Here is a 27,974-nt window from a genome sequence, read left to right as displayed (position 1 = left end):
TTCTACAGTCTAGTGTAACTTGCACTTCCCCAGCCCTTCTCCTTTATAGGTCCCTGGTTCCCTGCCAAGGCCTCAAGGCTTTGCCAGCTCTGGAGGACAAAGACATGGCCAGGGACCCCGACAACACACTGAGGTGGGCCACCCTGATGGTGCTGGCCGCCCTGGGCACAGCTGTGACAGAGGCCACCAACCCTGGCATCGTGGTCAGGATCACCCAGAAGGGCCTGGACTACGGTAGGCCTTCCTTCCCTCCCCCGAGGAGCATTAATTGGGCACCTGCTGTGTGTGGCCCTTTAACTCCAATGCATGGCATGCTCCTAGCTCACCCTGTCTTTCATATAAAAACTGAGGCGAGGCGAGTTGCCCTAGATTTCGGGCTGGGAAGTGGCAGAACTGGGACCAGAGTGCTGGGCCTGGAGGACTCCAAGTCCAGTACCCGGGCCCCTGAGCGTCCTCATGGTCCCCTTCCTCCCTCTACCCAAACTTCAGCTCCGGCTTCTAGGCCCTTTACTGTTCCTCCTCGCGTGTTCTCAGCCCCGTTGTTTGCCTCCAGACCACTGGCTCAGTTTTCAGCGTGGGCAGAGCTCAGGCCGTGAGGAGGCTGCAGGGGGGCGGGGGGCACGGGGAGCATAGGCAGGGCCCTTCTTTTTTTTTTTTTTTTAATATTTTTTAAAATTATTATTATATCCTCTCTTGAGGACATTTTTCCATTTTTTTATTCAGACAGAGTGGGAGGGGAAGAGAGGAAGAGAAAGAGAGAGAGAGAGAGAAACATCTGACACGAAAGGGACACATCTCTGCCTCCCGCATGACCCAACCAGGGCCGGGGACAAACTGCAACCCAGGTACGCGCCCTCAGCGGGAACCGAACCCGGGGCTCTCGGGATCGCAGGCCGCCGCTCTAACCGCTGAGCCAAACCGGCCAGGGCGGCAGGGCCCTTCTTGATGGTTCCCCCGGGGCAGCGGTTTGACGGACATGCTGTGCACACTGCCTATCTTGGTGACCCCGAGAGGGTCCCCCAGCCCCAGCTGGAGGAGTGTGAGTCAGGAAGCAGCTCCTGCTGACCCACTCAGATCTGTGCTAGGAGCTTTACACACCCGACCTCGTTTCATCTTCACGTCATCCCTGGGTGGGACACACTGTTACTTGCAGCATTTACAGATGAGCAAACTGAGACGTGGAGAAGGTACTGGGTAAGCCAGAGAACCGCCCGGATTTGAGTTCCGGTCTCCTCGGATGTCCCCGAATGGGGCTGCTCGATGCTGCTTCCCAGTGGCAGAGCAATGAACTGCAGGAGAGTGGAAAAATCTGACCAAGGAGGCAGAACCTCAGCCCTCCATGTACCACGCTGCATCAGGACAGGCCTCAGTTTATCATCCTTGAATTCCTACCCCAACCCAGGCAGAGCACCTCTGAATCCCAAGGGGAAAGGAGTATGGCCCTTCTCTGAACAGTGCTGGGGTGGTTCTGGAGGCTTGCCAGGAGCAGAGGCTTCGGCTCAGCCTTTAAATCCAGAATTCTGTCACGACTGCCTCAGTTTCCCCTTCTACTCACACCGCATATGGCAACCACAGTGGGTTTTCTCCAATGCAGCAAATCTGCCTGTGTCCCTCTCCTTACTTACACCATTCAGTATCGCTTCCTAACTGGCTCTTGGAAAACACAAAGTTTGCGATCCCTCATTTTACAAATTACTCCTTCTCAGGTAAGTTAGTTTGCCTTTTCATTGGTTCTTTGACCAAGCAACAGGATTGGCACATGCAAAGGTCCTGTGGAGACATAATCCAAGAGCCAGAGAGATGGGGTATCTGTGAGGGCATAGCAAAGAGACAGGCACAGAGTAGGTATGCAGTAAATATGCACAGGATGCATGACTGGTTGTTTAGGGGTGCTGTTTTAGACCAGGGGTTGGCAAACTACAACCTGCAGGCCAAATCCGGGCTACCGCATGTTTTTGTATGGCCCAAGAACTAAAAATGGCTTTTACATTTTTAAATGGTTGAAAAAAGCCAGAAGAAAAATAATATCTCACAACATGTGAAAATTATACAAAATAGAAATTCCAGTGTTCATAAAGTTTTATTGGAACACACCCATCCTTTTACATATTGTCTATGGCTGCTTTGGGGCAATAACAGCAGAGCTGAGTGGTTGGGACAGAGACAGTATAACCCACAGAGCAAAAAATACTTACTATCTGCTACTTTACAGAAAACCGTAGCTTTAGACCTTTCCAATCCCACTGTCCTTGCGATGAACAGGGGCGAGGGCCGCCAACCTGGGCTCCCGGCTTGTGCCGGTGACCATTATCCCTGCTCTCTCCCCTCAGCCTGCCAGCAGGGAGTGGCCGTGCTGCAGAAGGAGCTGGAGAAGATCACGATTCCCTCTTTCTCAGGAAGCTTTAAGATCAAGTATTTGGGGAAAGGTGACTATAGCTTCTACAGGTGAGGCCTGTCATGTTCTGGGGCCACCAAAGCCTAGAATCACAGAGCCACAAACTCCTAAACTCAGAGGTTAAGATCCCAAGGCTAGTGTTTACTCCAGTCCAAGGAGACACAATCCCCCATACTTCCACCACGAAAACTCTTTCAGGCACTCACCATGACTCTCTGGGGGGTCGGGTCGTGAGCCCCAAAACCCCGTGCTAGGCCAGTATATCAATTAGGATTTGGGGGAGGGGATTCAAGGACAGTAAACCTAATTCAAAAGGACCTAAGCAGAAATTACTGGCTCACATGTCTGAGATGTCCCTGGAGCAGTCTAGTTTCAGGTTCAACTGGAGGCAGGCTCAAATATCACCAGATTTTCTTTCTATCTTGCCACCTCTCAGTATCACTTCCTTGGGGAAGTCTAATTCTCAGATGGGGTGTCTCCTCCAAGACATAAGATGGCCACCAGCATCTCCTCAGCACTGCAAGTCCTGTAGAAGGAGAGCACCTTCTTGCAACTCAAGCAAAACCCCTAAGATTCACTCTGATTGGTTCATCTTAGGTTATGTAGACTCCTGAACCAATCACTGTGGTCTGGGAAGTAGAATATGCTAATTAGCTTATACCCAAATCCAACCCCCCTGATGATGAGGGCAGAGTCAACTTTCTTTGGAGCAACATAGAAAAGTTCAATGACAGTTCTGTTAACGCAATAAGGGGGTATGGGTGCTGGGGAGAAAAACCATAAATGTTCTGTAGAGAATTTTATACACCTATTCACTCAACAAATATTTTTGTGCATCTATGTGTCTGACACAGCAGGCTTTGCTACAACAGTGAAAAAAGACAGACACATTTCACCCCTTTACAGAACTTGTAGTCAATGGGATAATATTGCTATCTTTATTGATCATCACACACCCTGTAAGATAGAATTTATTGTGCCCATTTTACAAATGAGGAAACTGAGGCTCAGGAAGATTAAGTGACCTGCATGGGGTTACACAATAGTTCATTTAAGAGCAGAATTCAAAGGCAGATTTGTCTGACTTCAAAGCCTAGCTACTGTCCAACACCCAGGGTTCCCAAGGCTTCTGGGTGGTCTTGGAATGAACGAGGTGCAGGGCCTGGGGGGTAAGAATGAGTCTACATTACCAATTGGCTGAGTCCTTATGTGGGCCCCCAAAAGGCTAATTGAACATTTCTTCTTTTTAGCTTGGTTATCCGTGAAGTTCAGCTTCCCAGTTCCCAGATAAGACTGTTGCCCAATGAGGGCCTTGCTTTCTCCGTGACAAATGCCAATGTCAAGATCAGCGGAAAATGGAAGGCACGCAAGAATTTCATGTGTGTTTCCAAGCCTGGGGTTTTTGATTCTGTGGGTGAGCTCTTGTGATACTTGGAAGGAATGAGAACCAGGGTCTCAGGAATGCCCAGTTTTTGCCTTGCCCATCACAACTTGTCCCCACAGGGTTCCTGGGGGAATTTTTCACAGAAGAAGATTCAATATAACCCTTGGTTAATAGCTGAGCACTTGACCTCGTCTCAATGTAGGATATTGGCAAGGCTGAGTTAGTGCATATAGCTCAGAATGAAAAGCTAAGTGGGACCTTTAATTTGCCCCTTTATCAGTTAGCTACAGCTGTGTAACAAACATTCCAACTCAGTGGCTTAACACAAGTCATCTATTATCACTTGCACATCTATGTGTTGTTGGCTGGGGTTCCCCCATCTAGGTTGCACTTAGCTGAGGTGGCTCCTCTCCACCTGTATCTTCCTCCTCTGGACCAGTGGGCTACCCAGACCATGTTCTTGGTAATGGCAGGGGTGCAAAAACCGCAATAGGAAACATGCAGGTCCCCTTAAAGTCTAGACTCAGAACTGGCCCATGGTCACCCCTACTTATATGCCATTGGCCAAAGAAAGTCACATGGCCATAATCAAAGTCATGAGCATTAAAATGCACACACCCCCAACACAGGTAATGGTGAGGGTATGGATGCAGGGAGGGGTGGAAAATTAGGGCAAATCATCCAAACTATAACTCTGAATCTGAATACAGGGCTCTCACCACAGTGACCCTGTCCACTAGTGATAATGGCGCGACTGACCCATCACTTTAGCAACTTTTCTCCTTTGTGAGGAATCCAGGGAGAAAACAGGACAAGGCAGTTTGGTGGGGAGAAGGGTATGGATCCGCTTTCCCTCACGGGCCACTGGGTTCGTTCCCTACAACAAGAATTGCTTAGGTCTTCCCTTGAGCTCTTTTGTATCTACCATTTCACTTACTGATCTCACACACACACAACTTATCAATCCTTTATTACATTAGAGGAGTTGACAAACTACATTCATGTCCACTGTCATATCCAAAACTCATTTCATCCCCTAGGGAGGAGTGATGAACCCCACCAATAAACAAGGGCATTCGTTAATTAAAGTTATTGACCCCAAACAACCAGTTTTTTAGCGGTAAAGCTGGGGGCCCACTGCTGATGCAGGGTCTGGATGTGGAAACTGATCTCAGAGAGGTGAAGAAACACTCCCCAAGCCACACAGCATGGGTGGAGACTGAGGCAGTGGGTGAGAGCAGGGTTCTGCCAGGCAGGCATGGATTGAAACTTCAGGGTGGACTCCTGGATCTTTTACTCAGCTGCTGTGTGACCTTGGGCAAGCTGCCTCCCTCTCTGAACTCCATCTTCTAGCTGGAGTGAGGATAATAGCTAAACCTACCTTCTAACATTGGCGTGCAGTTCAAACGGCAGAGGGGCGGAAGGTACTTGCTCTAAGTCTTTTCTCTTTCTCTCTCTTCAGCAAAACCAGCGGCAACTTTGACCTGAGCGTGGAGGGCATCTCCATTTCGGCTGGGCTGAAGCTGAGCTGTGACCCCGCCTCAGGACACTCCACCGTCACCTGCTCCAGCTGCAGGAACCACATTGACAGTGTCCACTTGCACGTCTCAGGCAGCCAACTGGGGTATGACCTCCTGGGGCTGTGGACAGAGGAGGGGCATCAAGAACGATCTTAATCATCCCTGTATTTAGAAAACAGGTCCTGAGTGCCACTTCCCTGCCAGGCCTTGTTTAGAGGCCTCAGGTGTAGGGAGAGGGAACAGAAGTCCACCACCCCTCCTTCGAGGGGTCACTTGTTCATTCATCATGCATTCAGCAGACACTTTACTGAGCTCCCACTGTTGCCCCAAGCTCTGGGCTGAACACTGGATGTACCCTAAACTGTACAGTCCTCACCACAAAGCCGCGGCATTTAGCCAGCCAGCCAGTCAACAAACATCTACTAAGATTCAAATGCTCGGGAAACCGTTAGTGGCCAATACTGATTTAGCAATAGTTAACAACACGTGGAGGCTTCCCGCGTGCCCTGCGTGTTTTAACCGTGTGCATCACCTCATTCATCCACACAGTGACACCGAGGTCAGTCTGGGGAGCCTGCCCAGGCTTGGAAAGGACAGGAAATAACCTGAGTTTTCATACCTGCTGATTATTAAGAAGGGATTCAGCCCAAGACTACCTGGCTCCAGGCCCTTAGCCACACAGTCCCTCTTCTCTTGAAGCCTCCAGCCCAGTGGGGAAGAGACACATTAACCACATCATTGCATTACTGAGTGGCCCACGGAGAACTTCAAACGGACATGAGAACTAAAGAAAAGAGGCGCAGAGTGGGGCAAACATGGAACAGGAGGATCTGACCTGGTCTGGGGGTTGGCCAGACCTTCCTGGATGAAATGACATTTGAGTTGAGATGGAAAGAATAAGTAGGAGTTAATGAGGTCATTGTTGGGGACAGGGGGTGTTTTAAGCGGAGGGAACAGCATGTGCAAAGGCCCTGGAGTGGGAAGAAGCACAGGACACGAGAGGTTATGGCAGAGCAGAGTGGCTGGAGCGCAGAGAGGAAGGGGAGTGGCAAGGAATGAGGCTGAGACAGGGCAGGGGCCCAACCATGGCCCTATTAAAAAAATAACCTCATAAGCGGGTCACTGCGCACAGGGGGAGAGGTGTCTGATGGGCTGTGTGCATCCCAGAGACAAGGCTGCCTATTTGCAGAAGGGAGGAAGGCTTCCCGGATGAGGCAGCCTTTCCAGGGCAGCCCAGGGACACGTGGGAAGCCTCATGCATGTCCCCACATGTCAATCTCCAGGTGGCTGATCCAACTCTTCCACAACAAAATCGAGTCTTCACTCCAAAACGCCATGAACAACAAGGTAGGAGGGGCTCAGGTTCTCCTCACGGGCCAGAGCGGGAGGGGCCGCCCCTCCATGTCCACATACTTTATGCATCACTGGACACGCTGCCCTCATCCAGACCCCCGCAGCAGTCCTTCCAGCCCTTTGAAACCACAACTCCAGCTCTAAAAATCAGGCACGTCTATTTTCCTGAGGAGTCCAGTGAGAGACTAAGAAAGGGTCATATTTCACGTTCACGGCATACCACCATGTCGGCTTGGATCACCTCTGTTTTCCCCCCAACTCTGGTCCCTGCAGAGAAACTGCCATCCTCTCTCCACCAACCCATCCTCTCTCCACCAACCCTCTCTTCTCTTAGCCCTCTGGCCTCCTTCCTCATCCCCGCCCACCCCCAGCCCCCTTCACGGTGCTCCCCCCCCCCCCCCCGAAAATGTGCAGGTGTTGATGTGGCCAAGCTATTTCCTGAGGTTGGAACTGGTATGAATGACAGGCACTGGCAAGTCCTCCAACCCTGCCTTCACCCTTACTCCCCTGCCCCTAGCCAACTTCTTCAGTAGAGAAAATAGCCCATTCATTAATAAACCACCAGCTTCTAGGAATCCCCTGAGCCTGTCAACAAGCCAAGTGAGCTTGGGCTTTCTCCACAGGGCACTGGGGAGCCACTGAAGGTTACAGGCAAGGGGTGATCTCGCCAGATCTGTACTTTAGAACAGTCTCCCTGACTGCTGTGGGAATGGCTGGCGAGGCCAGGAGTGGGGGCAGCAGTTTTGGGGAGACTGAGGAGGCTGTGCAGTCTTCCAGATAGGAGACGTATGTTTCCCAGTCAAAGGCACTGGCAATGTGGGTAGGGAGAAATCAACCAAGTGAGATCATTTATCTGAAGGCTCTGTCAGAAGTTTTGTTTTTGTTTTTTAAATCAATGCATGGTTGTCAAAACGTATAACACAGTGGATTATACGATGTCTTTTAGAGTTAGACTTTCTGAATTTTAGTTCTGGTTCTAGGGCTTCATGGACTAAGTGTATAAACTTGAGAAAATTAGTTGACCTTTCTGAACCCTTTTCACCATCTGTGAAATGGGGACCCTAATACCTTCCTCTGCAAGCTGTTGTAAGGGTTACTGACATGATGCAGGCAGTGTGCTTACCCACCAGCCTGGCAGATCCATGCTGTCTTTGTTGTTAAGTAATAGGATGAGGGGAGTGTTAGCATATATTTAACATTTGTAACTATTACGACAGATTATTTCTTGCCGATACCTTAAGAGTGGCCCTTTGATAGCAGCCAAGCTAAAATGCAATATTACTGCTGCTGATGGTGAAGATAATTGATAGTGGTGGAGATGATAGTAAAGGTAGTGGTGGTGAAGATGGTGATGGTGAAGGTGGTGGGGGTGAAGGTGGTAGTGGTGAAGATGATGGTGGTGAAGATGATGGTGGTGAAGATGATGGTGATGAAGATGATAGTAGTGAAGATGATGATGGTGAAGGTGGTGGTAGTGAAGGTGGTGGTGGTGAAGATGATGGTGGTGAAGATGATAGTAGTGAAGATGATGATGGTGAAGGTGGTGGTAGTGAAGGTGGTGGTGGTGAAGATGATGGTGGTGAAGATGGTGGTGGTGAAGATGATAGTAGTGAAGATGATGATGATGAAGGTGGTGGTAGCGAAGGTGGTGGTGGTGAAGATGATGGTGGTGAAGATGATAGTGGTGAAGGTGATGATGGTGAAGGTGATGGTGGTGAAGGTGGTGGTGGTGAAGGTGGTGGTGGTGAAGATGATGGTGGTGAAGATGATGGTAGTGAAGATGATGGTAGTGAAGGTGATGGTGGTGAAGGTGGTGGTGGTGAAGGTGGTGATGGTGAAGGTGGTGATGGTGAAGGTTATAGTGGTGATGGTGGTGGTGATGAAGGTGGTGGTGGTGAAGGTGGTGGTGGTGAAGGTGGTGGTGGTGATGGTGATGGTGAAGATGATGGTGGTGCTGGTGAGGAGAATGGCCTACATAGGCAGAGTGCTTACAATGGGCTTGGAATGATGCTAAGAACTCCTTACAAGAATTCTAGTACTTAATCCACATAAAATCCTTATGAGGGGTGTATGTCATGATTATTCCCATTTTAGAGATAAGTAAACTGAGACACACAGAGAAGAAATGCTGGTGCTGAAATGCAAACCCAAGCCATCCCACCTCAGAGGCAAAGCTCTTAATCATAATAAGATATTATTTAGAAGAGAGTACTGGTCTGAATGAATGAATAGATGGATAGATGAAAGATTAAATGAGGTAAAGGGTGTCCATGATGCTAGGAAGGACTGGAAATGGGGAAGAGTTAGCTGGGGATTGGATTCCCAGGGAATCCAGAGTGAGGGGTGGTGTGAGAGAGAAGAAGAGTTCATGTCAGGTGTGTGTGTGGTGGGGGTGGGGTGGAGGTGGGATGGGGCCCGGGAAGAGGCAGCCGCAGGAAGCCAGGCTCCAGGCTGTGATGTGATTTGCAGTGGTTTGGAGCCATCTGGAGGCACATGGGTGAGTGGCACTGGAAACTAGTGGCTGATGGGCAAGCAGCCCAGGTGTCCAGCTGGCTCCAGTTACCAGATGTGCTGTCCTTTCCACCCCTGGGCCACTTGGAGGAGAAGCACAGGTTACTCAGAGAATGACATTCTAAGTCCTCTTAGGAAATGTAGAATCTTAGATGATAGAAACACTTCAGGAAACCACATTTTCTCCCTCCTTTATTCCTTTCCTTCCCCTCCCTTTCCTCTCCCTTCCTCCCTCAGATGAAATAAGTTGATAGACTAAGGGGAAGAAGGGAAGTGTGGAGGGTGTCCTCTGGGCAGACGGAGACGGCCTGCGGAGGGGTAAGAACCTGAGGGGTTTGGTTGAGGCGAGTTGGCCTTGGGGGCCTGGGGCCAGGAGGCAGCTGCGCCCTCAGGCTGGAGCTCAGGGGAGCCTGGGCTGCTCACCAAGGTCCGGGTACCGGCCACATGTTGGGATCTTGGAGGAGGTGAATTAACTTGGGTCCCCTGCTCAGGCAGGAGCGGAGGCAAAGATTCGGGTTTATTGGGAGGGGATCCCAGGGGGTAGACGGGAGCTGGGACATTCTGAGTGGGTGTATGCTGGGGACACTGGGGCTCAGTCCTGTGGGCAGTTCTCAGAGGAACCGTGGGGCACACACCTCAGAACTGTCCAAAGGGGAGCAGACTAGGGTATTTATCCACCAGCCCTCGGCCCTCTTTGGTTGGGGCTGTTTCTGGCACTGTAACTCCTTGGCACTTGGGAGCAAGGCCCAGAAGAGAAAGTGCTCAGGCTCGGAGGGTCACGGGTGTGTGGGAGCTGCTCACACCAGGGGCAGGCGACCTCTGGGTGGACCATAGCAGGGGCCATGGGTATGCATGGCCAGGCTCCGAGAGAGCATGCGAGTGGAAGGAGGGGACTCCGAAAGAAGTCCCAGGGAGCTCCAGTATTTAAGAGGGAAGAGGAGCTCACAAGGGTGTCCGGGGAACAGTGAGGAAGGGACAGGTTGAGAGCGGGAGAGTCCTAGGTCCTGGGACTCTAGAAGGAGCATTTCCAGCGACAGTGGTCCACCTACCAGAGGCTGCCCAACAGTCAAGACAGGCAAGGACTGGAGAGACTCAGTTGGACCAATGAGGTGGAAGTCACTAGAGTCTTGGGGCAAGTCCCTATGGTGAAGGTGGGAACTTATCTGACCACCCCACCCCCAGTCCCAATGTCTTCAAGTTAGGGAAGCCTGCTATTTTAATCCTGTTTCCCAGCTATATATGGCTTCAAAACAAATAGCTCCAAAGATGGGGTCATAAAGCAACTACCACTTTGTAATGCTCACGGGTCAGGAAATCAACAGGCTGGGTGGGGCGGCTTAGCTTGTCTCTCCTCCATGCTGGCTGGGTCTCCTCTGGGAGGACGCGAAGCTCAGGCCTTGGTCCTGGGCTGGGAAGACTGGAAGGCTCGGCTCAGCTAGGACTGTTGGTCTGAGCAACAACCCGTGGCCTCTCCATGGAGCTAGACAGCTTGTCACTGGGTTCCCAGAGGAAGCGACCAGAGGGGTAGCATTTCAAGAGACCAAAGTGGGAGCTGCACAGCCTTTTATGACCTGGTTTCTGAAGTTACACAGTGTGACTTCTGCTACCATGCCCACCCAGGTTCTAGGGGAAAGTTCACAGACTCTACCTCTTGATGGGGGTGTGGCAAAGCCACCTTCCAGAAGAGCAAGTGGAATGGAAAATATAACCTGCCATGTCCCATTTTACAGATGGAAAAGTAGAGGTCTAGAGAAATGGAGTTACTTCCTCAGTGGCGAAATTAGCATAGAATCCAGGACTTCTCAGATTGTGCTTGTTTCCTTGTGAGTCATGTGAGGGGCAGGGAGGTCAGGAAGGGTTTTTCTGGCCACACTCAGCAAAGGTGAGGGTGCCCACCCAGGCTTGAGCAGAGGGCCTGACCCCTGCTCCAAGAAACACAGAAAGGAGAAGGTTGATCACTGACCAGCTCTTATTTTTCACTTCATTCCACAAAGGATCTGAGACAGCAAAAACAAATGGATAAACACACAAAAAAATATCTCACATTAAAAAATTAAAAATGTAAATACCCACTAGGAAAGTTCCACACTCAAATAGGAAATAAAATGCAATATGGAGGTCATCCAGTCATATACAATTTCTATTTTCAAGCTACTCTGAGCTTCCTGGTGGCCAAAGAGAAAAGGGAAACTCGACTAGTTACATGACTGTCAAGGAAACATTCCAGGAAAGTAAGACATGCCCAGATCATTATTCCCAAGGAACATTTTACACTATGGAAGGTCTCCACTGATCACTTCCTTTGTTCTTCCCAGATCTGCGAGGTGGTGACCAGCTCTGTGTCCTCCAAGCTGGAACCTTTCTTCCAGACACTGCCAGGTGAGTGCTAGATGGGGTCGAGGAGACTGGGATAGAACGGAAGGGGTAGGGAGACGGGGAGAATGTGATGGAGCCAGCAAGGTTTCCCGACAGGCCTGGGCCTGGGTGTGAATGGGTAGAATGGATCCTTTTCAAATGGAAGTTGGCATCGGATCCCTACTGGTCCAGGTCCATGTGGCAGGCTCAGAAATGAGGTGGCAAAGCAGCCCACACCCACTCATTCTCCTACCCCTGCAGGGACCAAACAACCAAATACCCACAGCTCCCTGAGGCCAGACACACATAACTGGCCTGAGATCTGAGGCTGATATTTTGCTTCTCTGGGCCTGTTTCTGTATCTTTAAAATGGAGACAATTCTCTCTGTCCCCCAGAGCCACAGGGGGTGGGGGAGAACACCCCTGGCCCAGTGCTCACCATGCGCCTCGCACACAGTAGAATTGTCTCTTCTTGTCCTCCCAATGCCCCAATGACTTTGTATATTCTCCCATTTTTTTCATGAGGAACCTGAGACTCAGAAAGGAGCCATGACTTGCCCAAGGTCATAAACCCAGTAAGAAGCAGAAGTAGGGTCCAAATACAGGGTTTTTTATGCCAGAGCCCGTGCCCCAAACTGCTCCCTGGACTCCCTCCCTGGGAAGCCTGGCGTGGCGAACACATGGTTTAGCCTACTGAAGCATCACCCTCCCAGGCACCACCCAGCCCCTCCAGGGCAGAGCCCATCCCGGGGATGTTCAGTGCAGTGGCAGTGGCCCAGGTTTGGCCCCAGGCAGGAAAAATATGTTGGTTTGAGTCCCAGCTCAGCCACTCATCAGCTGCACCATCTTGGACAAGCTGCCATTTCTGAGCCTCTAACATGGGAAGGAAGGGCTAAAGGAAGGACAGGTTTTTATTTAATTTTCATTGATTACTGCTGGGAAACAGAGAAACCATTCAGATCTGAGCCAGCCTGGGGTATTGTCACCACTAATATCGATGCCTTCTGGCTTCTGAGCTCCACCATGTAGCTTCGGGCATACACCTTTTCATTCAGTCCGCCTGCACCGCGAGCCACCGCCATCACCCCATCCTACAAGTGACAAAAAGTGACTCAGAGAAGCAATAGGTCATGGCCAAGGTCATATAGACTTTGATCCAAGCCCTGGTCTCTCTGCTCCCTGACTCTGTGTTTTAGCTTCATCTAGGGGCTGTTGGAAGAAGAGGGTAAGATGATGGCTATGAATGTGGGGTGTGGGTTCATTTTCCTTTGAAGGGAGCTCAGAGTGGGCTCCCTGGAGGAGGTGGAAATGGAACTAGCACTGCAGTTCTTTTTTTTTTTTTTTTTGTACGTGCCCCTAGTGGGAACCGAACTCGGGACTCTCTGGTCCTCAGGCCGATGCTCCAACCGCTGAGCCAAACTGGCCAGGGCAGAACTGCAGTTCTTAATTCAACTTTAGGGAGCACTGACCCTATTTCAAAGGCCCCAAAGGTGCTGCCATGAGCCAGCTCATGGTCCATCTCCTTTCCCTCTAGTGACAGCCAGTATAGATAATGTGGCCGGGATTGATTACTCCCTGTTGGCACCTCCGATAGCCACCACTGAGACCCTGGATGGGCAGCTGAAGGTGAGACTTACACTGAGAATCATGTACCCTCACTCCCGGGGCTCCCCATCATCCTTGGAAATAAATCATACAAAGACTCCACCCCCTTCCTCTCTGTCCTCAGCCACCCTGCATCCAAATCTCCTCGCTCCAGTCCCACCCCCCTCCCTGTCATTCCTGAAGCACACTCTGCCGGCTTTACCCCAGGGCCTTTGCACTTGCCGCTCCTTCTGCCCAGGGGGCTGTTGCCCAGATATCCACATCAGCTCTCCCTTCCTTCCTTCAAGTCTTTACTCAAATATCCTCTCTCCCTGGAGACCCTTCTCAGACTGCTGTCACTGAAATGGCTCCCTCTCTTGCCCCATATATTGCTTTTTTTTTTCCCAGCAGAAATTTATTACTAATGTGCATGTATAAACACACACACACAACACACACACACACACACACACACACACACAGACACTCACTTGGACGAAAGAGAAGGGGCTGTGACTGCTTTGTTCTTTATTGTATGTGCAGCACCTAGAACTGTGCTTGGCATACAGTAGGTGTTCAATAAATATTTATCAGATGGATGAATGAAATTTTATTTCAAGCCACTTCCTCCTCACTCACCACCCTCCAAACACACACACTGGCCTTGTGCCTCCTCAACACATCAGGTCTGTTCCCTCCCCAGGGACTTGGTTCCATCTGGTCCCTCTGCCTGAGCTCCCCTCCCTCCCAAGCCCTCCTCTACCTGCTGGCTGCTTCTTACACTCCAGGGGGTCTGTGCTGGGATGTCCCCGAGCAGCCTTGCCTGACCACCTGAGCTGGATGGACCTATGTACCTCTCTCCCCTGTCAGCCATCGGCTTGTTTGTTTACTGTTCACTTGTTTGTTCTAAAACACATTTGATGTAAAAAAATTTAGAAACTACAGAGGAGGGATAAATAAATAGGAAGAAAGGAAGGAAGGGAGAGAGAGATTACCCAAATATTACAACTCAGAGATACGCACTTTTGACACATAAGTTAGATCCCTCCAGCACACCAGTCCTTGTCTATACCAAGACACAAGAAGACACACACACACACACGCACATGTATGCACACACACACATACACACGCACATAAAAGGTGCAAGAACAAATATACAACAAAACCACATACATAGACAGAAATCAATCCACACACATTTTTGCATGAGTCATGTAGGACCTACTGTTTACAACTTTTGTAAAACAGAACCATGTAATGTGAGCGTCTCGCCCTGATGTCCTCCTGTGTGTGGCCTTTTTACTGGATGCCAGGTCTTTCGGGGGACAGCTTATGATGAGGACAGTGTCCCTTCCTGGGCCATTTGGACTGTTTTCTACTTTTCCTCCTGCAAACCGAACCAGAGCTGCTGGGAACATCCTTGCAGCTGGATCCCTGCCCATCCTTGAATATTTCCTAGAAGTGAAATTGTTGGACCAGATAGTATACTTACAAAAAATTTACACAACACACCAGAATAAAGGATTTAGAGGATACATAATTATCCCTATCGAATGAAGGATGAGAAGGTCCTATTTACTACCTTCAAGCACCCCCCTCCCAGGCCACTGCCCAGAAGAAATGACTGTCAGCCCAGGGGTGGGGGTGGGGGGTTTACTCCCAGTTTCTCGTTCTAAGCATTTGAATACACAGACCTGAAAACCCATCTAGATTTTCCCGATCTGTCACCCCGAAGAAATCCACACTGCGTGTCCACTTGCCTTTTTCACCTAATGGCATGTCTTAGAGATGAGTCCTCACTGGTACATAGGTCCGCCTCACTGTTTTGAAGAGTCTCATGGTGATCTCTAACATGGGTGTCAGGGTTGTTCATTTTATTTAAAAAATTTTTAAATTTTTGATTGATTAAAAATTGATTGATTTTAGAGGGAGAGGAAGAGAGAGATAGAAACATCAATGAGAGAGAATATTGATTGGCTGCCTCCTACATGGCCCCCACTGGGGATTGGGCCCATAACCTGGGCATGTGCCCTGACATGGGTCAATGCTCAACTGCTGAGCCACACCGGCTAGGGTTTGCCTGTGTTTTTTTTTTTCTTACTTTTACTCTATATATATCTGTATCAGTCATTCTTACACAGTATATTTTATAGGCCTTTAAACTTTATATAAACTGTATCTTACCATATGTATCCATCTACAGTTTGCTTCCTTATAACTCAGCGTTATTATTTTTTAGCTAAATAAATTATCTGCTTTTGCAATGTGTTGCTACATTGCTCTTCAGAAACATAATAAACATATATTCTCCAAGCCTGTGAACAATTTTACCCAAAACCTGATAGCATGGGTTTAAAGTACAAAGATATTCACAACAGTTCACCTCTCTCTTTGAAATTACTGCTAATTTGATAGATGAAAAAACAAACAAACAGAACCCATTGTTCTTCTGGTAGAATTTCTGTGCTCCCCGGCAAGGTTGAGGCAGAGCCAGTGCAATGGTTGGGAGTGTGCTGCCGGACCCGGGGTGCCCGGGCCCCACTCCCGGCTCTGCCACTTCCCCGAATGATCACTTCACCTCCCTGTGCCTGTGTCCGCTCCCGCAGAACGAGCATGCTCACACCTGCCTCACAGGGTTGGTGGGAAGGGCACGTGACCCTAGCATCCAGGAGACCTTTGGTGCTATTGTTGGCTTCTGGCCATGGCTGTCTCTGTGAGTGTATGGTTGGTATCCTCAGCCCACTTTTTCCTGGAACAAACATGTTGAATTATAATTCCTGAAGGATGCCCAGGCTCACTCTGTCCCCTCCACCTCCAGGGGGAGTTTTTCAGCCTGGCCCACCGCAGCCCACCTCCCTTCGCCCCGCCAGCGTTGGCTTTTCCTGCTGACCATGACCACATGGTGTACCTGGGCATCTCTGACTATTTCTTCAATACGGCTGGGCTTGTGTACCAACAGGCTGGAGTCCTAAACCTGACCCTCAAGGACGACATGGTAAGTCCAGGCTGGGGGTGGGTGTGGGAAGAGCCACAGATGGCCTGGACTTGAGTCTGTTCACACTGGGGAGATCAAGGTCTGGACTCTAGAGTCAGCCAGACCTGAGTTCGAATACTGGCCCCCTCTTTCCCAGTGGGGTCACCTTTGGCCAGTGACTCAACCTCTCAGAATCTCAGTTTCCTCATCTGTAAAACACCAAAAACAGTACAGTATCTACCTCCAAAGGGGGTAATGAGGATGAAATGACATACACATGTGTGGGAAGCACTCAGCACAGGCTTAGCATGTGGGAAGTACTCGGAGAGTACTCCGAGTAACACCAACACCGACTGAGTACTTGCCTGTGTCAGGCTTTGTAGTCCAGTCTCAGCATCACATCACCGTTATTGTCATCACCCTCACTGTCTCCATGTATTCGTGGCTGAGACTCAGTTTACCCACCTGTAAAGTGAGAAGATGATTATCCTCTCCAGAGTGTAGGTGCAACCTAATCCCAACCGGGTCACCAACTGCGTGGGCTTCCTCCTCCCCCACTTCAGAAGAGACGTCATACCCTCCCTCTCTGGAAAGGCGCCCAGGGATGCTGAGCCCCCGCCTGTCCCCTGTGGACATAAACTACCCGAATGAGAACTCTTCGGGGCAGGGTCAGCTACCACCACGTGCATTTGCCAAAGACTCAAAGACAGGCAAGAGCAGGAAAGCTCTCTAGTGAGACAGAGACAGGGCTTTAGGTGTGTGCTCGGGGAGGTTGTCAGACGGGGAAGCTGGATGTGGCTAATAGAAGCCGGGCATCCTATACGATTGGCTTCAGAGCATATTTGACTTTTTCGGGGCAAAAACTAAATAAATAAAAGGGTAGCTGGCAGTCACGGCGCATGTCCTGACCATTCAGGGTTGATTGCTGCAGAAGCTGTGGGTCAGCGTTCCACTGTCATATATGGTCTGGCCCTTGTCGTTGGTATATTCAGTCTCTCACCCCTCGTATATGGGATTTGCCCCCCTAATCTATAACATAATCCCCCAGAATCATTTCCTCTTCTTCTATTGCTACAGATTCCAAAGGAATCCAAAATCCGACTGACAACCAAATTCTTTGGAACCCTCATACCCCAGGTAAGAAAAGGCCTGCCCCCACCCTGCAGGCAGCTCTGGAGGTGGCCTGGGGGTGCTGAGAGGACAGGGCTCTGCTGGGTGGCCTATGGGAGCCCGCCGCCAGATCCAGAGGTGGTTTTGTCTGGGAGAGTGGCGGACACTTTGCACAGCCCATCTGCAAACAGAGAAAGGCTCCCAGCAGGCAGGCGCTCAGATGGAAGAGTGGCCGTGGGCTGGGGGCCCTCTTCTGGGGATCCAGCCAAACAGACCACGTCCCTGCCCTCCTGGGGCTCCAGCCCAGTGGAGAGAGAACATTATTATTCAGGTACTCAAAACAATAGGAAAGAAATGCAGACTGTGATAAGTGAAGCCAACAGGTTGATGAGGTCACATTAGACAAGGCAGCCAGGTAAAGCATCTGCTTTAGTCAGCTCCGGCTGCCGTAACCAAATGCCACAGCCGAGGTGGCTTAAACATCAGACATTTACTTCTCACGGTTCTCCTGGGCCAAGATCAAGGTGGCAGCGGATTCAGGCTGGTAAATGGCTGCCTTCTTGCTGTGTCCTCAGATGGCCTTTCCTGTGAGCACTTAGGGAGAGAGAGGGCTCTGGTGTCTCTTCCTATAGGGACGCTAATCCTGTCGGATCAGGGCCCCACCCTTATGACCTCATTTAATTTTAATTACTTCCTTAAGGCCCTTCTCCAAATACAGCCACACTGGAGGTTAGGGCTTCAATATATGAATTTGAGGGGTGGGGTGGGGGGGGACACAGACATTCAGTCCTTAACAGCCTCTTCAGTGGTGATACTATAGAAAATTTTATACAGGAGGTAGTGGCGTGGAGATGTGACTTATAAGGTGGCCAGGGGAATTGTCTTAAAGTTTAATTTGTATAACAATCACATTATTTTCACTCAGATTATGAGTTTAGCTGGGGGAAGATTGGAGGCCAGCAGAGATGGGGTGTCACCAAAGCTCTCCTCATTCCCCCTTAAAGCCACCACTGCTTTCGGAGGAGGTGACATTTGCACTAAGACCTGAGGGAAGGCAAAGAGCCAAGCTAGGAAAGAATGGAGGGACAAGCATTCAGCAAGAGGGAACAGAGAGTGCAAAGGGTCTTAGGAAAACAGCAGGTCATATTTGTGGAACAGGAGTCCCATGTAGCTGACACTGGAGATGCATGGCATGAGGTATTGGGGCGCCAGCTGCCAGATCATGCAGGCTTTAGAGTTTAATCAAAATGCAATGGGGCCCTGGCCGGTTTGTCTCAGCGGTTAGAGCATCGGCCTGCGGCCCGGAGAGACCCGGGTTCGGTTCCCGCTAAGGGCATGTACCTCGGTTGCAGTTTGTCCCCGGCCCTGGTTGGTCGTGCGGGTGGCAGCCACTCGATGTGTCCCTTTCATGTCGATGTTTCTCTCTCTCTCTCTCTCCCTCCCACTCTATCTGTGCAAAAAACGGAAAAAATGTCCTCAGTGAGGATTAAAAAAAAAAAAAAATGCAATGGGAAGACATTGGCGGTGTTTATGCAGGGCCAGGACGAGATAGGATAAAATTGCCTCTTCTGTTGGTTTCCCCCCCTGGGGACTGCAGGTGGCCAAGATGTTCCCCAACATGAACATGGAGATCCTCATCAGAGCCTCCTCTCCACCGTACCTCACTGTGTCCCCTGCTGGCCTTGCCTTCACCCCTGCCCTGGAGGCCCAGGCCTTCGCTGTCCTCCCAAACTCCTCCTTGGCCCCTCTCTTCCTGCTTGGCATGGTAAGCTGTTCCAGGGTGTGGGAAGATGGGGAGCCCTGGACAGGGCCAAGAGCACTATCCTCGGGGTCAGGGGACCAGTGTGAATCCTGCCCAGATTCAAACCTGGACTGTGTAGCACCAGGGCCTGAGACCAGAGCCATTACACCAACTGCTTTGGGTTCCTCCAGGCATTCATTCATTTTTTTATTCATTCCTTTGTTGGCTGAAATCTGTGTACTGTTCCTGATTCATTCACTTATATCTTCAGTCATTTACTCATACATTTGTGTGTTGTTCATTCATTTATTCATTCAGTTATTCATTAGATTACGAACTTGAAATATGCAATACCTTTTCTGCTTCATGCATGCAGTATTATTCATGTATTCAGTTACTTATACCTTTTTTCAGTTGATCATTCATTTGTATATTAGTTCTTTTATTCATTATTTATTCATCCACATATATCTTTGTTTATTCCTTCACTTGTGTGTTCAGTCCTTCACTTATTCAAGTTTTTATTCCATGGTTGATTTGTGCATTCATTCATTTGATCACTGTGTCACTCTGTGAACATTTGGTGACACCCATTCTGGCCACTGGGAGTAAAGGCCAGACTTTCTCCCCACCATGAGGCACTCACAGACCTCTGGCAGGTCTGCCTAGTCTCAAACTGAGACCCATTTTCCCCACTTTGCAGAGGAAATGGGTTCTGACAGGGTCCCCCAAGGTCACACAGGAACCTCAGTTTTCTGAATCACTAAATATGTTGAATGAATAAATAAATGAACAGCTGTGAGGACAGGGCTGGCCTAGATTCCAGCCCCATGGCCTGACTCACAGGTAGCTGGGCAACTCCGATATAGACTAAGAGGCCTGGGAGAAAACGGTGCTTGGTCCATGGGCCAAGACTCATCAATAAGCAAGAAGCAAAAGGAAGATTCTCCAGCCTGCCCCACCCCCGGCCCTGGCTTCTGTGGGTCTGACCTGCAGTGTGGGCTCCTCTGCCAGCTTTCTGAAGCTGACCCTCCCAGTCTTGGAGGCCTTCCAGAGCCCCCAGGCCCTGGCTCAGGATTTCACCTCCAGGGTCGTTGCTTTGCAGAGCGCGAACGTTTCTGTGGAGGTCGGCGCCATGTCCGACAGGCTGGTCGGGGAGCTCGACTTGGACAAGTAAGTGAGCCTGTGGGGACAACGGGAGGGAGCTACCCATTCGTTCGTGGTGTCCAAGGGCCAGCAATGACCTTGCGATGTGCCAAGTACTACGTCATTGCTTCCTGTTCCCCCGTCACACTGAAGCTTCAAACAGTGTGCAGAGGGCACAGGGTTCGCATTTTGCAGACAGTGAAACTAACACTCAGAGATGAAGTGACTTGCCCAAGGCCACACCTCGTAGGGTAACCAACCATCTCAGTGTGCCCCGAGTGTCCCAGTTTTAGCACTGAACGTCCCGCGTCCCAGGCCACCCCTCAGTCATGGGCCAACTCATAGCTGGGCAGTGCTGGCTAATGCCACTCAACACAGAATGACAGCCGCCCCAGCCACCCCATGTCCCCGGCCTTCCTTGGCACTTGGAAAACCCACTTCAACTTCTTCACCCCCATCCCTGGGACTCTGCCAGCCCGCCCCGCTGGGGGACTCTGGGAGCCGTGTGCAGGCGTGAAGCCGGCAGAGGGCGCTGTGGGAGGGCGGTCTCTGACATCGAGGCGTCCTGCATTTGAAGCTCAGCTCGCTGTGGTACGCAACCCACTCTCCAAACTTCAGAGTCACTGGCTGTAAAACAAGCCCAATAATTGTTCTTGGCCAACCCGAGGTCGTGAGGATAAGATGAGGCATCAATCTGTGTTGACGTTTTTGGAACACCCAAGGGAAAAAAATAGGTGCTCAATAAGCAAGAGGGAAAGAGAAAGGGACCCACAGAAAAAGAGAAACGCAGCAATTGGGGGAGAGACAGAGAGAGACAGGCACAGAGACAGATACTCCAAGAGAGACATTCACACAAAGGAAAGGAGGAAAGGAAGAGACTTCAAAAAAGAGACAGAGTGAGAACAAGACAGACGGACAGGGACAGGCAGATGGGGAGATGCATGGAGAGGCACAGTCTTTCTCAGAGAAAGACAGACAGACACAAAAGGAGGGAAGAGGGAGAGAAAGAGGTGACACAAAGAAAAAGAGGGGGCACACTCGGAGAGAGTGGATGGGGTGGCCCCACCGTTTAGACCTGGCATCCACCTCTTTCTCACGTCCTCGCTGGTTAAATTGCGTTCTAACCCACACTCCTGCCCATGCCTGCCTTCTCCCTGGCACAGAGCCGTCCTCCTTAACCTTGAGATCAGCGCCTGCGGTCTCTCATGACACCCTTTTGAGACATGCTGCTCATGTCTTGTGACACCCTTTTGAGAAGTGTTAATGCTTTGGAAACACGTGGATTTGATTTTCCTTGAAACACCCGTGGGCCCCTCAAGTAGAGGAGCCAGAGAGGGTACAGCTGGGTGTCGGCTGAGCACAGACTTTCTGAAATATGTAGGGTGGGGTGGAATCCACAGGGCGGAGTCCTGGGCTCCTCACTCTTGGTGAACAAGGGGGAGTTTTCAAGTTTTGTAGGGTATTGGAGACAGCAAAAGCTTTGGCATCAGAGAGACTTATTAGAAGTCCTACTTTGTTCATTGTTAGCTGAGTGGCTTTGGGCAGGTTGTTTGACCTCTCGGAGTGTCTGTTTTCTCATCTGTAACATGGGAGCCTGACGGCCCTTGCCTCTTGGGGTGTCGTAGGAATTCAGCGGGACGAGGTATTCAACATAGTGAATGACAGGGATTCAGTAAACAGCCCTTTATTTCTCCCTTTCTCTGAGGTCACATTGAAAATACCATAAAGGCTGTAAAGAGGAAATAGTTTATTGACTCAGGTCATTGAAAAGTCCAAGGGTTTCAGGCATGGGTGGATCCAGGTGCTTAAATAGGTCCTTGGGGCTCTGACTCTCTCCATCTCTTGGCTCTGCTATCCCCTATGCTGGCTTCATTTTCTAGAAAACTGTCACCAAGTGGTGACAAAAATGGTCACCAGCAGCTCCCTAACTTTCCTGGAGAAAAAAAGAACCCCTCATTGCCAGTATTTCCAACAGAATTCCTGGGACCAACTCTTATTGAGTTAGCAGGAGTCCCAGGTTCATTCCTGAAGCAATCACTGTGGTGACCTGCCCTCTGGCCACCCGCCCCAAGCTCAGCACTAACAATGTAGAGAATGGGTGATTTCCCCAAAGGAAAAATCAGGGGGCTGTGACCAGAGGAAAGGGGATAAATACTGGGTGGGAAAACCAGGCAGTGTTCCCCAGAGTGGGCCCTTTCTCCCCAGTAACTGAATTCTCATACAAGTCAGGAAAATGGTGTCTCAGCCTCCCCATCCCCTTCCCACAGGTTGCTGCTGGAACTGAAGCACTCGGACATTGGCCCCTTCTCGGTGAGTCTGAGGTGGTGGTGGCTCCTTTCTTCCCCTGATCTTGAATAACGGTCTTGAAGACCACTGGGCTCTGGCCTCATTTCAGAAGGCCATTGGTCATTTCCATAAAATTTGCATGTGAGGTAACGATGGGAGGAGTTTTGTGGCAGAGAGACCTGAGCTGCAATCTCTGCTCCTTGCCTTCTCACTAGGGATCCTGAGCATGTCACCTTCCCTTTCGGAACTTTAGCCCTTCCCCCCAAATCAGGGGTTCTGTCCACAGAGTCTTACTGCATGTGGCCTCTTGGTGAATCCCTGCAGAACATGTCCTTGGATCTCTGAAATGCCCACCCCCAGGATCCCCACCAAGTCAGACGGTTCCAATCCCCCCAGATCTGATGGAACTCCACCCAGCCATTTCTATCTGATGAGAGTACCGCAAACCAAAGGGCCCAAGGCTACCTCACTGTGTTTCCATGGACTTCCTGCTGCCCAGGCTCTCGCAGTGGGATGGCTCAGTGGGTAACCCACTTCTGCTCCTGCAGAAAATAAAAATGTTAAGTTCTTAGATTCATGGGAAGAAGGCCACCACATTTGCTGAGCCCAGAGAATTACAGCCTGGGAAAGAAGACTCCATTGTTCCAGAAACAAAAATGTACATATTTACAAGTGGCAAATGCGACCCCTGCAGGGACTCTCCTGAAGGTGTTACATTATTGTTGAATTCTTCTTATCATTGCAAAAGCAGAGCATTATAGAACTATACATTATAGAGCCATCAGAAGCTACAGGCTTACAAAAGAGAGGAAATAAAAACCAGTTCCTAATTTCCCCACTAGTAAATAATTTGGAGTATATTCCTCCTGACCTTTCGCTCTGCATATTCAGTAACAATATGGAATTCTGGGGTTTCGACAGCCTGCTTTTCCTTACTCGAAAAATATCACGAGTGTCTCTGTGATGCTAATTATTCTTCTACAAAGTCATGCATAACAGTTGCATAGTTTCCTAGCCTCAAAGTGCCACCATGTCCTCCAGATGATTACCCTAATTTATTTTTTTCCAATGTTTATTAATTTATTTTTGTTACAGATGTTTCTCCTTTTTCCCCCCAGATACCCTCCTCCCCATCCCGCCCTCCCACCCCAAGCATTGTTGTCTATGTCCATTGGTTATGCTTATATGCGTATAAATTCTTTGGTTTATCTCTTATCTCCCCCCACCCCCTCCTTTGAGGTTTGTCAGTCTGAACCATACTTCTTTCTATGTCTCTGGGTCTATTTTGTTCATTAGCTTATTTTGTTCATTACAGTCCACAAATAAGTGAGATCATGTAGTATTTGTCTTTCTCTAATTGGCTTATTTCCCTTAGCATAATGCTCTCCGGGTCCCTCCGTGTCATCTCAAAGGATAAGAGATTTCTGATTCCCCAAATTAAAAAAAAAAGTTTGCCCTGGCCGGTTTGGCTTAGTGGTTAGAGCACTGGCCTGCAGTCCAGAGAGATCCGGGTTTGGTTCCCGCTAAGGGCACGTGCCTCAGTTGCAGTTTGTCCCAGGCCCTGGTTGGGTCGTGCAGGTGGCAACCACTCGATGTGTCCCTTTCACGTTGATGTTTCTCTCTCTCTCCCTCCCACTCTATCTGAACAAAAAATGGAAAAATGTCCTCGGGTAAGGATAAAAAATAAATAAATAAAATTCTCCTTTAAAAAAATTTATTACAGTGTAGTTGACAGGCAATATTGTATTAGTTTTCAGGTGTACAACATAGTGATTTGACATTTATACAACTTACAATGTGATCACCACACTAAGTCTACTATCCACCTGTCACTGTGCAAAGCTATCACACTGTAACTGACTACATCCCCCCCCATCAACCTCCCCTCTGGCGACCATCAGTTTGTTCTGTTTCTATGAGTCTGTTTTGATTTCGGTTTGTTCGTTCGTTTGGCATTTTTGTTTTGTTTGTTTTAGATTCTACATATAAGTGAAGTCATGCTGTATTTGTCTTTCTCTGAATCATTTACCCTCCAGGTCCATCCATGTTGGGCAGAATTTCATTCTTTTTTATTGCTGAGTAGTATTCCATTGTTTCGGTTATATTGATCACTCTGAGTATCCTTGCATCTGTTTCTGCCCACACCCTAGTCCCTTCCTTAGGATAAATGCCTCAGAGGCATGTTTGCAGCCACCAGGCACACACATTTCTAAGGCTTTTGGTGAACATTGCCGAACAGCCTGGGAGAGGGTGAACCAGGGTGCCCTCTAGCCCGCAGTGCCTGGGATAATGCACTTACTCACACAAAGATTTTCACATTGAAATACTCTCTGCTGACCATCCTCACCTCTGCCCTGCTCCTTACAGTCTAGAACTTGCTTTACATGTGGGCCCTTTAGAGTTAAAGAGATCACTTCTGAGACTTGATCGGACTGCAGAGTTTTCACATCTCTTGGGTCCATCTCCCAGCAGCTTTTCAGCTGTGAGGTTGTCCTGCATGGGCCGGGAGTTGGTGATGGAGGCCTGCTGACGCCTCAAGGCCCTCACGTGGGCCCGTCCTCCTGTTTTCCAGATTGAACTGCTACAGTCCATCATGAACTACGTCGTGCCGTCTATTGTGCTTCCCAAGGTTAATGGTAAGAAGCTTTGGAGACACAACTGATTTTTAGTCCCAGGAGAAGTCGTGGGTGACTCCTAGAGCCACTTAATACCTGGCCCCAGTTGTGGGGGCTGGGGGTGGTCACCTCAAATGGCTTCTGACCCAGAACAGGAATGGAGAAAAGGGAACCCATGTGGGTGGAGCTCTATTACATGCCCATCCAATCCTTATGAGGATTATTAATATCTCCAGTTTTCATGAGAGATCAGAGAAGTGAAATGACCAGGTCACAGAGCGGGTGAGGGATGGAGCTGGGGTTTCATCCCACCTCTGAAGCCAGAGCTCTGGTCTTTTTCCAGCTCTGGGAGGAAGGCCAGGGAAGAAGGGTCTCACACTCACCACACTGGTAAAGGCCCCCGGCAGGCCTATGCTAACTTTGGCATAGCTGGGGGCAATGGCGCACAGAGAGGCCCATATAACATGCGCCTGGACTATTTAAAAATAATAAAAACAACAAATTAGCTTATAGAGTCTGACTCATCCTCCCACCTTAACACATAAAGCTTCATAACGAAGCAGGAGACCAGGTTTGAATTTAGCATCCTCTGAAGTTCCAGTTCAGAATGTGGTGGTGTCGAAGGAGCTGGCCCCTGGCCACTGCCCATCTCTGATTTTATCCTAAACATCGACGGGCTCCCTGCACACACAAGTAGATACCCCCAATCGCATATCCACGGGCTGTCCACACCGGTGCCAGCAGCGCCCCCTGGCGGCACTCTGACCTGGTGTCCACCTGCAGTGCCGTCACCTCAGCAGGTGATTGTGGTCAAGAGGCCGGCACAGGTCCTGGACGTGAGCTTGGGTGATGGGGCAGGAATGGGAGGGTCCCAGGTTTCTCTCCGGTCCAGGGAGGCCACCCACCTGGCTCTCTTGGGCCCCCTGCCCTAGCCGCTGCCTTCTCCCTCCCCTGGTCCCTATCTTCACCTCCCTTGCAGAGAAGCTGCAGAAAGGCTTCCCTCTCCCGATGCCCTCCCGGGTCCAGCTCTACAACCTGGTGCTTCAGCCTTACCAGGTGAGTCCCCAAAGTCTCTTTGCATCTGGTCTCCCACCACCACAGCAGCCTGGTGCTGAAAAGCATTTCTGAGCAAGCCCTGTGCCAAACACCTCCTACCCTTACCATGGCCTGGAAGGTGAGTACTCTCAAACAGAAAAAGCACTACGGCTTAGAAATGCCACAGGGCTGTTAAATGAAGTCCGGCTGCAAAGCCAGGTCACTGCCTTTTTTTTTTTTTTAATGTGTTTTACTGACTTTTCAGAGAGAGAGGAAGGGAGAGGGAGAGAGAGAGAAACATCGATGTGAGAGAAAACACTGATCAGTTGCCTCCTGTACTCACCCTGACCAGGGATCGAACCCACGACCTGGGAATGTGCCCTGACCAGGAATGAAAGGAGTGACCTTTCGAACCAACTGAGCCACACGAGCCAGGCCAGGTCCCTGCTCCTAGCTGGGGGCTGCATCCTTCCCAGCCAGCACTCAGTGGAAACGGAACCCCTCGCTGGCGCGGAGCCCCTTCTCTGTGGTGGCTGCGTTATTCACTGAGACAGCGCTGCACGCCTCCCTTTGCATCAGCATCATTCTCGTCCCCTGGGGCATGAAGCCTGGTCAGCGTCTGGTGAATTTAGATACTAGACTGGACCACCTCCTCTTGCCTTTCTCCCAGCCTGACCCCAACAGCACTGGACACTATTTACCCCGTCCTTGGGAGTATTCTTCCCTTAGCTTCAAAGACGCCACTCTCCCTGTTCTCCAGTGGCCTCTCACTGGGGCCTTTACAGTCTCCTTTGCTGCTTCCTGCCTCCCCTTCCTTCCCAGAGGGTGTTCTCCAGGGTTCCTGCCCAGGCCTCTGCCTCCCCCCTCTATGGGCTTCCCCTGGTCACTCTCATCAACTCAGGCTCAACAGCCGCCTTTGTGCCACCCCAAGGCCCTAGCAGTCCCAACGAAGCTGGTCACTCTGCAACAAACCATCACCTGCTGTTGCATTCCTTACCTTGGTCAACGGCTTTCCTGACAACCTCGTGGTCCTCATGGGAAACCCCATCACCCAGATTCCTCGCCCTCCCTCACTCCCATCGTCCAATCAGCCCCTGGCACTTTAGACCAGGGAACTAATGGGGCTAACAGAAAAAAAGATGAGAGAACAGAGAAAGCACAACTCCTATGTTGCCCACCCTTTACCACGTTTATCCTTAAAAAAGCAAATGACCCCATGGCACAGTATAACTTCTTTACCTATGAAGGTTCTAAGTGAAGGGCACGAAGGAACACAGGGAAGTGGTTTTGCAGCCTTGGCTGGAACAAGGGCTCCCTGGAGCTGCCATGAGACCCGGATGACAAAGAAGGCCTCCAGGGCTGCCCTGGGGGAGGGAGTTGGGAGGGTCTCCACTTCCGAGAAGGGAGCGGCTGCCAGGGACACTGCGACAGATTCACAGGCTCTGTGATGTGCAGGCCCCAGAGGCAAGACCCCGAGTGCCCCCACTCACTTCTGCCTCCCTGTGAGCAGGCAGGCCCCACTCTGCTCTCCCCTTTCCAGTTTTCTTCTAACAGCCCAGCAGCCCCACCCTCACGAGGCGTGCACTTCCTGCTGACGACAGTTTACATCTCTTCCTAGGAATTCCTGCTGTTTGGAGCGGATGTTCATTACCGCTGAAGTCGCACAGTGCCAGGGACTGTCAGCCACACCAGGAGTGGAGGGGTCGTCACTACCCGTTCCTGACAGGCCCGTGGGGCACAGGCCACCTTTCTCCAGGGTCCCCCTCCAGCTCTTGACTCTAAGACCCTTGCAAATTTCTCTGAGCTCAGGTTCAGAAATAACCTAAACTTAGCCTTCTTTCTCGGGAAAGTGTGTGGTGTGTGTTTCAGGGATTATGAGCTTCTGACATTTCCTCCTAGAAGTGCATTTCAGTAGTAACCACAATATTTCTCTTTGTGCCTCACACAAAAAATACCTGGGTT

General features: G+C 50.2%; 1 protein-coding gene across 1 annotated transcript; it reads left to right on the top strand.

Annotated features, from left to right (window-relative positions):
- Positions 1 to 41: 41 nt before the first annotated feature.
- LOC118619100 (bactericidal permeability-increasing protein-like) lies at positions 42 to 27,974 on the top strand. The gene is made up of 15 exons (XM_036245793.1): positions 42 to 234; positions 2,331 to 2,445; positions 3,646 to 3,774; positions 5,242 to 5,403; positions 6,583 to 6,646; positions 11,479 to 11,542; positions 13,053 to 13,144; positions 15,924 to 16,100; positions 17,157 to 17,216; positions 18,787 to 18,954; positions 20,036 to 20,103; positions 22,344 to 22,386; positions 24,935 to 24,998; positions 25,957 to 26,033; positions 27,631 to 27,974. Exons 1-15 carry the CDS (start codon positions 105 to 107, stop codon positions 27,667 to 27,669), a joined length of 1,452 nt encoding a protein of 483 aa, XP_036101686.1. The 5' UTR covers positions 42 to 104; the 3' UTR covers positions 27,670 to 27,974.

Source organism: Molossus molossus, unplaced genomic scaffold (genome assembly GCF_014108415.1).
Source record: "Molossus molossus isolate mMolMol1 unplaced genomic scaffold, mMolMol1.p scaffold_m16_p_6, whole genome shotgun sequence".
NCBI lineage: Eukaryota > Metazoa > Chordata > Mammalia > Chiroptera > Molossidae > Molossus > Molossus molossus.
Note: the sequence above shows the minus strand (reverse complement) of the source record. Positions and strands in the feature narration are given on the sequence as shown.